The sequence below is a fragment of the Dipodomys merriami genome, unplaced genomic scaffold (assembly GCF_024711535.1).
Source record: "Dipodomys merriami isolate MVZ:Mamm:240054 unplaced genomic scaffold, mDipMer1.0.p SCAF_8, whole genome shotgun sequence".
Classification (NCBI taxonomy): Eukaryota; Metazoa; Chordata; class Mammalia; order Rodentia; family Heteromyidae; genus Dipodomys; species Dipodomys merriami.
This window is the reverse complement of record NW_027206401.1, coordinates 32,698,228-32,711,377: the sequence shown is the minus strand read 5'-3', so window position 1 is coordinate 32,711,377 and position 13,150 is coordinate 32,698,228. Positions and strand designations below refer to the sequence as shown.

Below are 13,150 nucleotides of genomic sequence, written 5' to 3'. Positions count from 1 at the left end.
TTCTCCTGAATGGTATATAAACATACCTTTGGTTGTGTGGGCATAGACATTTACATTGTCTCTCTCTATAATCACTTTCTATGATATCATTTAGTTCTTTTAATATGGCTTTCTTCAAATTTTATATAGGCTTTCTGAAAGGAAACAATATTTCTCCTACAAGAAAGTGGTAGAGTCGCTATAATTTGGAATGTGACAGTTCCATGCCCTTCATAATGACTTTGTGTTTTGCTGCATTTTTAGGTCATTTGCTATGGAACAGTTGAAGAATTAGGTGGTTGTATGTTAAATGTCTGCCACTTGATAATTATCTCAAGGGAGAATGGTTTTATTTAGTTTAAGCTTAAAAAATACAATATGTTGAATTAATTTTCAGTAAGACTTTATTAGAGTGGATGTTCAGATTGTAGTTCAATTAGTTCTCCAACTAGCAAAGAGTGATTTGTGTGTCAAAATTAAGCATATTGGCAGGTCATCCTGTATAATTTTTTTATGAAGAATTGGAGTAAACTTACATTTTCACTTCAAGTTTTTTTTTTAAAGTAGTGTTTCTTTCTTCTACAAGTTATTTTATTTTATTGACTGCTAATTTACCAACCACTCGAAGCAAAGTGAGAAGAAAAAAGGCCATAGCATTATCACATTTCTATATGTGGGTTCCCTCAACCATATGGTGATTTCTAATTAGAATACAAAAGATTGTGGGATAAGGCTAACTTCGTAGTAACTATGATAGTATGTGCCACAGAGAGAATTTTCTGGAATTTCCAAAAGGCCACTAGTGAGAGAAAGTGTGAGATCTATAATTTACCCTTTTTCTTATAGAAATTTATCTTATGTAAGTCCTCAGACTTACAGAAGTCTGATAAAGTTATTGATGTGCAGATCAAGTTGGTATTTTGAAACTAGTAATTTAATTCTGGATGCTTGATCCTCTCAGTCAGTAGCTTGACTTGGGTTTTCTTTTTTTAAAAGCAGCTTCATTATTTAATTTCACGTGTACCCTCTCAGTAGAGATTTCAAAGGATACTTTGCTGGATGCTTGACTGCCTTGTCTATTTGCTCTTGTTTTGCATGCAAGAGAGAGCCAGGAGCTTTCTTCTCATTGTGTACACATAGTATTAATGGATTTACTCTGCCTGTATTGGTCTCATTACTGAAAACAGCTAGAAGCACAGAAGTCTTTCAGTGTATGCAAATAAGGCAGATCATCTACCTGAGAGTTAATATTCTCTGCTTTTAAGTGTATTCTAAATCTAATGTTTGTATTTAGAGCATAACATCCTGTTCTCTTTTTTATGGGCAAAAAGCTAAGCAGGCTCAGGCAGCTGTTTGATGTTGGCTTCAAGTGTTATTAATTTCATATTCTATTATTCTTTTCACTGTAGCACAAGTGAAGCTGATGTGGAGGCTGTCATGGATAAGTTGTTTGATGAGCTGGCTCAGAAACAAAATGATTGTACGTAAGTTAATTTCTCTTGAAAGAGAATACATTTAGAACACAATGCCCAATCTCCACTGACCAATTAATAAGTTCCATTGCTGTATATGGGTTGATGCCACGCTCAAGTGGCAGTCATTGTATCAGCATTTTGTCTAATTTATGTGTTGAATCATGTGCTATTATTCATCAAGCTATGCATTTCCTATCTGTAAGAGATGAATTTTATAGTAATTATCCAGACAAGATTGAGTCTTTGTTCATGTTCCCATAGTAACTAGACCAAGGATTCTAAAAGTGCAAGGCAGAGAGCTGCGGCTGAATAAAGCCTGTGGAACCATTGCCGACTGCACATTTGAAGAGCTGTGTGAGAGAGTAAGTATCCAGGCACGTCCAGACTCATTGGCCTTTTCACATGTTAAAATCCTTCATGTTCTCCTCTCCGCCTGTTTCAGCTTTAAATGTTTTTCAGAGTTAGGACCAATGTAAAAATCTCATTAAGAGAAATACTCATCTATATTTGCCATGTGCTTTTTATAGGTATTGGCACAAAATTTGGACTTAGAATGGCTCTAAAGCAAAATTAGAAATGCAGAGAGAATTGTCAACTGTTGCTGGAAGTAAAAATAAAATCAGTTTGGGGGCTATAATGTAAATTCATATATGAGAGATTAAAGAAATCAAGATGAGGTTTAGCATGTGAGATAAAACGAACACATAGTAATATCACCAGGATCCAAAGAAGCATGACTTAAATAATTACCATTTTCATATTCATTACCTGTCTGCTATGCCGTAATATCTGGCCTATTTGTGTTAGGGTCAAAGAAAATGAATTTCTAAAACTCTGACATCTTATCACATAAGTAATATGTTTTACAGATAAACTATATACATGTGCAAACATTTTTATAAGTGAAGGAGACTGCAGATTCATTATAAATATGAATTCTGCATTTTCAATATTCTAGAATTCTCAGTACTCAGTGAATATTCAGTATGCTTATTGATTATAAATATTAAGGAAAACATACAAATTAGATATAACTTTAAACATTATTCTTTGATTAAGTATCATTCCTGATCTCTGATTTATCTTGACTTTTACATACAAAGAATTGCTTTGCTATAAGGGAGAAGAGAAAGCTTTATTTATACCTGCCAGGCATTTTATGAATACTTTTTATAAAAGCTAGTGACTTCCAGCTTGATAAATTTGTAACTTTTAAAACAGACTCTAATTTGCAGTGTTGTGGCACTTCAGTCTGCATAGGGTTTTGGATCAATGAGGCTTCTCTGTCAGGTTGGGGTTATGCCTATTTCAATCAGTGATCTCATTCAGGCTAATGTAGACCCTTCAGACTTCTACTGAACTGATCTCATTAAGTTCCTAATAACCTGCTATCTCCAGACAGAATTCTATTAAGGTTTGCATTTAGGTTTTATTCCCTTTGCCAGAGAAACACAATCGAGAATACTCCCATGTTCTCAAAGCTGAAGCTCTTCCCTTTGCAAAAGGCACCTGGTAAGGACAGGGCTGTTGAATTTTTCTGGGTCTAGGTCAGGAGGCAAGGAATTTTCTTGGAGCAGACACCGATAATTTACCTGTAGTTAAACAATAGGTACATTATTTTTGAAGACTTAGGAAAAGACCATTTAAAGGCTAAAATGTTCATAGTCTGTTTACTGAATGATGGAGATGCTAGGAAGAAAGTTGATTGGGATTCAATGATAAAAATGAAAATAATAGTTATAAACTTACATAAACACTTATATAAATCACTTCTATCTTACTTGACAAAAATAGCTTGTAACAACTGAGCTGTTTTATTCAACTGTGAACTAAACTCTTAGAATAAACAAAGAGGTTTTATTTTTGGCATAACTTTCTTAAAAAATCTGAGATGATAAACTATTATTTTAAGATATGAAGAGTTTTTTTAATTTACCATTGTGTGTAGTATTATTCACTACTCCTGTATGTAGCAAAGTGATATGAATTAATATAGAACATAACAAGGGTACAATTATTGTAAAAAGGAATTCATGATGTTGAGTAAATCAGATGATAAAATACATCTAGATGATAAATTGTTATATTTAGTGGTTCAGTTACACAGGAAATAATTTTGATGGAAACATTTAAGGATATTATACTTTTTCTTCATATTTTCTTAATTCATGAAATTTTCAACTGTTTTGTTTTAAAATATTTGTAGTGCCATTGTGCCTGATGATTTTTTTCTTCCCTAAATTAGATATATCCTCATATGCCAGTGACTTTGCAAAGACAAATTTGCTCTTTCCACTACATCAGACAAGCTCTGAATGATCAACAAAAGACACTGGCATGTGGGATAGGGTTAGTTCCTAGTATTAAGCCATGAGAGATATGCAAAGAAAGGCTATATTTTTAAGTGGTCAATTCATTTCTCACTGTCTCTTGTAATGATGATTTTGCATTTCTTTGCAGCCTTATAATTGTGGCAATTCAGATATTGAATACTTGTATGAAGGGGCTCCTTAAATTGATTCAACTTCAGACACAGCCTAAAATTTAATTAATTATAGTGATCTTATTAGCCAGGCTATCTAGTTGTAAAAAACACCCCCCCCCAAAACACACACACACACACACACACACACACACACACACACACACACACACACACACACACACACACACACACACACACACACACACACACACACACACACACACACACACACACACACACACACACACACACACACGTTCAGTAAAGAAAAAAATATCCAAGCCCAGTAAAGAAAGAATCATCCTGTGTGACTGGCAAGGTGTCAGCTTTGGACTGTCTAAACTAGTTTTCTGGGAAGCTCAATACGCACCATACCACTATTATGACATCATTAGGAAAACTTCCTACAGCAAAGTCCGAATGCATTGACAGTCTGTAATGATTGTTTTTGAGCCATGGTCCCTTTCTTAGGGGAAATAATTTATTTGTAGATTTTTAAACATACTGAGTAGACCTCTGTACATTAGTGTCATTTTTACTTTTTTTTTTTTTTTGTGCCGCTAGAGATTGAACCTAAGGTCTTCACACAAATATCCTGTCACTTGAGTTAGGCTTCCAGCCCTTTTCTATTTGTCTTGATAGTGCTAGGGTTTGAATTTAGCCTCTCACAGACAAGCATCTGTCACTTGAGTCATGCTATATTATTATCTTGATAAAGTGAAAGATTGATTCAACTGAAAAATAGTGACATATGCCACGAGTAAAATGAAAAAGACACTAGGTATCCTGCTTTTTATATACCTGTCCCTGGTCCAGAGAGATCTGCATTTAACTTCTTGATATCTCCAGGATTCTTTCTGTTATTCTTCACTGTGATGTTCAGAGAAGCAGCCCCAAGTAGCCCCTATTGTCTCCTTTGCCTTTCTGTAGCAAAACAATTCCTGTGACATTGCTGCTTTGTGTATGCTCATTTTCTACCTAAGCTGACTTCTGATGATGCTATGTCCAAATAAGTCAGCCAGTCAGTCTGGCTAAAGCATGATAGTAGAAAAGCATGATAAAGCACCTGCATGATAATAATAGCTAACAGGCATGAACCAAGCTAAGCACCTTTCATAAATTAGCTTATCTAATACTTAGCATAGGTAGGCATTATTATTATCCCCATTTTATGGGTGGAGAAATTGAAACACTGAGGTGCTAAAGGTTACTTTCCCAAAGTCACACAGCTAGTAAGCGGCAGAATCAATGGTGTTTGGCTGCTGGAATCTATGCTCTTTATCACTACATTGTTTCTGAAAATGTTCTGGACAAGCTCTGCCTCAAATCATTTATATGATTATAATTCTTCCACTAAGTATACTCTGCTCGCCTGAAGACTATATGTGGTCTGTCTCCAGGCCAGGGCCTGGTATTAGGTATTCAATCTTTTTCTTTTTTCTTTCTTTTTTTTTTTTGTACCAGTCTGGGGCTTGAACTCAGGGCCATGTCACTTGTCCTGAGCTTTTTTGCTCAAGTCTAGTATTCTACTACTTGAGCCACAGCTCCACTTCAGGTTTTTTTCATGGTTAATTGGAAATAAGAGTCTCAGGAACTTTCCTGTCTAGGCTGGGTTGTTTGTTTGTTTTGCCTTTGTTTTTTGTTGGTGGTGGGGCTTGAACTCTGGGCCTGGATGCTGTCCCTCAGCTCTTCAGCTCAAAGCTAGCACTGCACCACAGCGCCACTTCTGGTTTTCTGAATGGTCTATTGGAGATAGGAGTCTCACAGACTTTCTGTTCCAGCTGGCTTTGAACTTCTATCCTCAGATCTCAGCCTCCTGAGTAGCTAGGATTACAGGTGTGAGTCACCAGCACACAGCTGCCTAGGCTGTTTTTGAATGGAGGTCCTCAGAGTTCAGCCTCCTGAGTAGATAGGATTACAGAACATGATTTGAAAAAAAGTAGGGAAGTGTTCCCTTCTTATGAGAGAGTAAAAAGAGAATAAATTGTCTTTCTTCTTCCCTTTTAGAGATTGAGTAAAGGAAAATGAAGCAGTTCAGCCACATGAACATGGCATGATCTTTCTAGTTTCCTTTCTTGACAGTTTGCCTTGACTTAATTGGAGCATATGGAAAAGTCACAATCATAGTTACTAACATCACTTACATACCTCTTAGACCTCTAGTGGTCCATGAGAGCCTTTCAGGGGTTCTTGAGATCCAAACACATTATGTAAATGCTAGAATACATTTTTTTTCTCATTGGGGTGATAGTTACAGTAATGGTACAAAAGCAATGTGTTGAATCAAGACAGTGGCACCAAATCAGAGGTCTTGCCACATATCTATAATAGAAACAAATGACAAACAAAAGCTAGTTCCCTTTAAGTATATATCCTTCAAGAAGGAGTAAAAGTGATTAATTTTGTTGTCTTAACCTTGAAAACATGTCTTTTCAATATTCTTTCTGATGAAATGGGAAGTATTCATCATGATACTCTTTTACTGAATAAGAAGTATGGTAGATGTCTTGAAGAAAAGCCCTTGGGAAGTCGTTAGAGGTGCAAGATGAACTAGCCACTTTAGTTCAAGAAAATCATCTTTTTGGGCTGAGAAGGTGGCTCAGTGGTAGAGTGCTTGCCTTGCATGCATGAGGCCCTGGGTTCAATTCCTCAGCACCACATAAGCAGAAAAAGCTGGAAGTGGCGCTGTGGCTCAAGTGGTAGAGTGCTAGCCTTGAGCTGAAGAGCTGAGGGACAGCGCCCAGGCCCAGAGTTCAGGCCCCCAACCGACAAAAAAAAAAAAGAAAAAAAATCATATTTTCCTTAAAGACTGAGTGACAGACAAACTACTGTTACTCAAACTTGGCAGACATTTTCTCACAACGTTTGACAGACACTCGCTTCAAAAGTCATTTCGCTCTTTCCCATCTTACAAGATGGCGGGTGAAAAGGCCGGTGAGAAGCCAGACACGAAGGAGAAGAAACCTGAAGCCAAAGAGGCTGATGCTGATGGCAAGGTGAAGAAGGCTACCTGTAAGGCTAAAATACCCAAGAAAGGGAGGCCTGCTGCAGCCAAAACCCTGACCTGGTCCGAGGAGTTGGCAGATACTCCAGGTCTGCTATGGATTCCAGAAAAGCACTTACAAGGGGAAGAACTCAGCTGCTAAATCCAAGGTTGAAAGAGAAGAAGGTTCCTGGGACTGTCACAAAAACCAGTTGGTGGTGACAAGAACAGTGGTTAAGCTTCGAAAAATGCCTAGACACTACACTGAAGATGTGCCTCAGAAGCTGCTGAGCCATGGCAAAAAGCCCTTCAGTGAGCACGTGTGAAGGCTACAGGCCAGCATCACTCCAAGGACCATCCTCCTCATCCTCAGTGGGTCCCACAGAGGCAAGAGAGTGATTTTCTTGAAGCATCTGGGCAGTGGCTTACTACTTGTGCCTGGACCTCTGTCCCTCAATTGCGTTCCTCTGTATGGAACACACCAGAAATTTGTTTTTGCCATCTCCACACAAATTGATACCATCAATGTGAAAATCCCCAAACACCTCAAGAAGGTGAAAATCCCAAAGCACTTCAAGAAGCAGCTGTGCAGCCCAGAAATCAGAAGGGTGAGATCGACACAGAAAAAGAGAAGCTCAAGCAAGAAGACCCTTTCAGCTTTCCCCTGGAGAGGATGCTCTGAGAATTTATAGCTAGTACCTGCCTCAAAGTGAAGGAAGCCCAATGCATCCATGATGTTGGTTAGACTACCTGCTTCTCTAAAATGAGTACCAAAGACAAAAAGTCAGATATCTATAGTACAGTATCCAATAAAGGCTGACAGACCTTCTTCTCCAAAATAAAGTTACTGCATGGTATCAACTGAAAAAAAAAATGAAAAAGAGAGACATGAGGTTACAGAGCAGCACAAGTTTGATCAGAAAGCTGTAGACTCACTAATTCTACCCAAAATCAAAGCTACTTATTCCTCAGCTCCAAGGCTACATGAGATCTCTTTTTGCTCTTACATTGGAATTTATCCACACAAAATAGTGTTTTAAACTTACCGAGAGCCAATTAAATCATTTATACACTAAAAAAGAAGACTCATTTCAAGTAAAACAACCAATAATATTTTTGCTAGTGATAAAATTTGAGAAAAGAAGTGAAAATTAAAACTTTGAAAAACTTGGTCTTTTTTCCTCATGAGTGTGATAGCTTTCTAATTCTTGAACTTTTTTTTAAATCTGTTTAGATTAGTGGTAAAACTTACAAAGGCAGTGTTGTTGGGAGTTATTTTGTTTTGCTTTGAGACAGTGTCTCCCTATGTAGCGTAGGCTAACCTTTAACTCACAGTCTTCCTGCCTCTATCTCCTGAGTAGTGGATTAAAGATATGTGGTATCATGTACAAATGAGTTTTGATAATTATATAATTGTCAATTTTTGGAAATTTTAATATATTGAACCAATAATCAGTGTATACTCTTATAAAATCATGCATCACAAAAGATCCATTTAAGATGCAAGAAAGACTAATGGAATGTAACAGTTTTGAAAATGTAATACTGATTTGGATTCTACTTTGCAACTAAAAAAACTAAATCTTAATCATATATTAAAAATTTTAAATATCTGCTCCAGAATGCCATCCAGAAAACTCCTAACTCCTATTACCGTAAGTTATCATGTTTAGGCTATTCTTTTAAAAAATTGTTATTTAAATTGTTATATTACACACACACACACACACACACACACACACACACACACACACACACACACACACACACACACATACACACACACACACACACACACACACACCCTTCCCCATCCCAGACCTGGGGCTTGAACTCTGGGCCTGGGCACTGTCCCTGAGCTTCCTTTGCTCTAGGATAGCACTCTACCACTTCCAGCTTTTTCTGTTTATGTGGTACTGAGGAATTGAACCCAGGGCTTCATGCATGCTAGGCAAGTACTCTACCACTAAGCCATACTCCTAGCCATTATATATTTTTAATTGTTACTTTAATAATCATTATTATGTTATTTATTATATTTATGTTATATTATAAATTTATTATATAAATTGTTATTATAAATTTTTTTTGGGGGGGGTCCGGTCGTGGGGCCTGAACTCTGGGCCTGGGCGCTGTCCCTCAGCTCTTCAGCTCAAGGCTAGTGCTCTACCACTTGAGCCACAGCGCCACTTCTGGCTTTTTGCTTATGTGGTGCTAAGGAATCGAACCCAGGGCCTCATGCATGCAAGGCAAGCACTCTACCACTGGGCCACCTTCCCAACCCTATTATAAATTGATATAGAGAGGGGCTACACTTACATGTCAGGTCATGAGTACATTTGTTTTTGAATGTCACCCCTTCTTTCATTCTTTCCCAGTTTTTCCCTTGCATCTCCACAATCAAGTTATATATTTTATTTTCAATATAGTGTCTAGTGAGTACCACTGCTGCATTTGTTCAGCCTTTATCCCTCCATTTCTGTGCCCCCTTTTACCCTCCTAAAGAGAGATAAAGAAGACAAAACGAAAAGAAAACAAAAAATAGCAGCAAAGAAAACACCTTTTGTTTTCATTTCCTGGTGTTCATTTAGATAATCCTTAGGCTACTCTTCACAGTGAGTGTCTGAGATTCTGCTTTTTGTAGATGTTCTTGACAGTTTTGAAGAGCACTAGTCAGGCATTTTGTAAGATACCTCTTGTCTGGTATGAGTCTAGTGTTTTTCTCATGATTAAACTGGCTTTTGGAAGAAGTTACAGAGGTAGAGGGGTATTTTCATCATACCATATTCAGGGACCATACTATGGCTTATTACCATTGATGCTAATGTATCCTTCATTATGCTTGGCAGAAACAGTGTTTGTCAGGTTCCCCCCCCCCCTTTACATAGTATTCTCTTGGGAAGGAACTTCTTCTTGACTTTATATATAAATATCAAGAAATAGTATCTGTAATTATTAGGCTATTAAAATACTTTTCTGTTTACCAACTTTATATCTATATAACCAGATTTTCCTAATTACTTCAGCCTATACAACTCAATTGTAATACACTGAATATAGAAACAGATATGAAAATCTGACTATTTTTTGTTAAGCCAGACATTAAAGTATGTGGAACAGTGTCATCCTTCTTACGAAGTTATTTTTACTTTGGAAAGTTATTTTTTATAAAATGTTTTTGTATCCATTTTATGGATTTAATGTAACAGTTTAATCATTGTAACTTTAAATTAATTTAAAATACTTAAAATTTTTCTCAGCTTCAATTTTTAATAAACATTAGGGAAAATAACACATATAAACAAAAGTTTTTGGATTCCTCAATAAAATTTAAGAGCATAGAGGGGTCCTGAAACCAAAATGTTTGAAAACCACTTGCTTAGGGTTAAACTTTTGTGCACCAAAAATGAAAGAATTATTTTCAAAGAAAGCAAGCAAGCCAAAGCTGAATTCTAAAGGCTTAATGAGTAAACTAGCTATACCTAAATTTTCCTTATTGAGAAATATAATTTTTACACCTGCAGAAAATTGTTTCCTCAACCAACAACTATGTTCACAAATAACTATTTGTAAGAGAAGTTTGTTATTTGTGTCTTAAAAATAATGACAGGTAGCCAGGTGTGTTTGCAAAAAGTCTGGGCAGAAAATAAATCATTTGATGCATCTGCATGCTGATTATTCACTATCCACTTCTTGTTTGCTAGCTCTCCCGCTTCTTCCCCTCCTAGTGCTCAAGGAGTGAAGGACCATCAGATACATGGATTGGCTTTCATCTGTCTATTAATTTTAATTATATCATCTTATATATTGTTAGAACTTTAGCAGTACCATAGTATCTTTTAACAAGTTATAGAGTAATATTTCTCTTCTTTCTCTCCCTGTCTCTCTCTCCCTCTTCCCCCCACCCCCCACTCTCACTTTTGTTCCTGTCCTGGAGCTTGAACTCAGGGCCTGGACACTGTCCTTGAGCTTCTTTTGTGCAAGGCTAGTTTTCTACCATTTGAGCCACAATTCCATTTCTGTCTTTTTTGGTAGTTTAATAAGTCTCATAGACTTTACTGCCTGGGTTGTCTTCGAACCAAGATCTCAGATGTCAGTCTCTTGAATGGCTAAGATTACAGGCGTGAGCCACTGGTGCCTGGCTTTTCTCTCTCTTTTTTCTCTCTCTTTTATGATTTCTTTGGTTTTATTCCAAATGAAACCACTGGTTAGGAACTACTTTTGATTTGTATCTTGTACTTCGTACACAGTCAGGATACTAAAGGAATGAATAGCTTTTATCTGTAGTATTTGGCTAAGACTCCAGACTGGTAGTATTTGTATGCCAGCAGTTGTGATTAGCATGATGAACTAAAGGCATTAATCAACAGAGCTGAGGCAGCTCTGGGATCTCCTTGTCCCTTTACTTTCCTCTAGTGAAACCATTCCTGTGGCGTTGCTGATTTCCCACTTATACAGACTTCTGACCATGCTATGTCCAAATAAGTCAGCTAGTCAACCTGGCTAATGAGGTAACAGGAAAGACAGAAATGATATTACAAAGAGCTTAGTAGGGACTAGTTCTGGTTCTTGTAGGAATATGAACCCTGTATCACAAATGAGCACCAATAGTGTTGTTCTCTGTCTTTCATGCCATGTTCCTAGTGAACTCTTATGCTACACAGTTTTAGTGTTAGAAAGTTATCTAACCTTTCAACAAATACTAAGTCTTCTACTAAGACCTGGTCCCCCATTTGTCTTTCAGTGTCAGTTTGGGAAGTGCAGTGGAATGAGTGAGAAAACCTCATATTTGCTAGGCAAGAATTCTTACTGGAGCCAAAGCCTCAGATTTGGCAACTATTAAGTTCATTCATACCTGCATGTATATTTTATAAGGAATAAAAAATAAATATAAAAGTTTCATTCAAAAAGTTCAAATATTAGTAAAGGAAACAACCAAGTATAGTATAGTAGAGTAGAAAGAGGTCCAGTAGAATCAGGCAATCACTGGCTTACTCAGATAAAGGAGATAACATAACCACTGTAGTGTTCAGCTCCCTTACCTATAAAATGTCTTATGGGATCAGCAAATTTCTCTCATTTGTTTGTCTATCATAGTCTACTTCAAGGAGCTGTCCTTACAAATTTAGTATATATTATGAGAGTAGCAGGATTTAAAAGATTGCCAAGGGTTGGGAAAGCTCCTAGGAGATAAGAAATTAAAAGAGGAAGTTAATCTTGACTTTGACAGTGATTAGAATTTAGATGAAAAGAGTAAAGATATTGCTATGATCATCTGAAGGCAAGTACCACATGTTTCAGTGAGGATGGAAGATGCTTGCCTAATGAGAACACAACATAAGTTAAAGAGAAAAAAGGAATAAAAATGAAAGTCGTTGACAGATCCATCATAAAAACTAGGCAGAGAAATACAGCCTTCTTATTCTGATTTAGAATCACTGTAGATTTTGGGCAGGAGCATGAAATGTAATATATTAGGAGGATTTATGAGGTGCTACACTCCAACTTTCACCAGCAGCATTTTCCAGTGAGTCAGCAAATAGTATTTCCTCTTGGGAAGAGCCTTCTTTCAGGAAGGAAACTTAGTTAAATAAACCAACATGCTACCCTAAGCAAAGGAATAGTCAGAATCTTACCCTTTTATATAATATGGCACTTCTCCAAAATCAGCAAATATTTCCTGAGTACTTAATGAAGGCTGGCATAGTTCTGGGAGATGTGAGGAGGACCAAGATGAGTGTGAATCAGGCTCCAGTCTTACATAGCCTTGCTTTAGAAGAGACAATATGATCAGTACATAGATCAATAGAATGTGGGGCAGATTATAATTAGTATTACAGGAAACGTGGCCAGAATGCTGTGGATGATAAAGAGGAATTGGGCCTTGGAGACTGAAAGGTTAGAGATTCTGTTGGTGAACCAATGGGTGGGAGAGAGAGTATGTGTGGATAGCCATTTAGTTCCTTTAAAGGCAGGTTCATGAGAGAAACTTCTGTGGCTTCTTTTCCAAAGGTTTTATGTTATTATGAAAAACAGAGTTGGAGCCAGGCTCTGGTGGCTCACGCCTGTAATCCTAGCAATTCAGGAGGCTGAGATCTGAGGATTGTGGTTTGAAGCCAGCCCAGGCAGGAAAATCTGCGAAGCTCCCTATCTTCTATTAATCACCAAAAAGCCAGAAGTATAGCTGTGGTTGAAGTGGTAGTGCTAGTCTTGAGAAAAAAAAGTTCA

General features: G+C 37.1%; 1 protein-coding gene and 1 pseudogene across 1 annotated transcript in view; both read left to right on the top strand.

Annotated features, from left to right (window-relative positions):
- Afg1l (AFG1 like ATPase) overlaps window positions 1-13,150 on the top strand; it is a 169,461-nt gene that overhangs the window by 129,386 nt on the left and 26,925 nt on the right. The window contains exons 9-10 of the mRNA XM_070010860.1: window positions 1,389-1,459; window positions 1,716-1,816. Coding sequence (XP_069866961.1) covers window positions 1,389-1,459; window positions 1,716-1,816 — 172 coding nt within the window. The remainder of the gene's footprint in view (window positions 1-1,388; window positions 1,460-1,715; window positions 1,817-13,150) is intronic.
- On the top strand, window positions 6,749-7,962 carry LOC138819073 (large ribosomal subunit protein eL6-like; annotated as a pseudogene).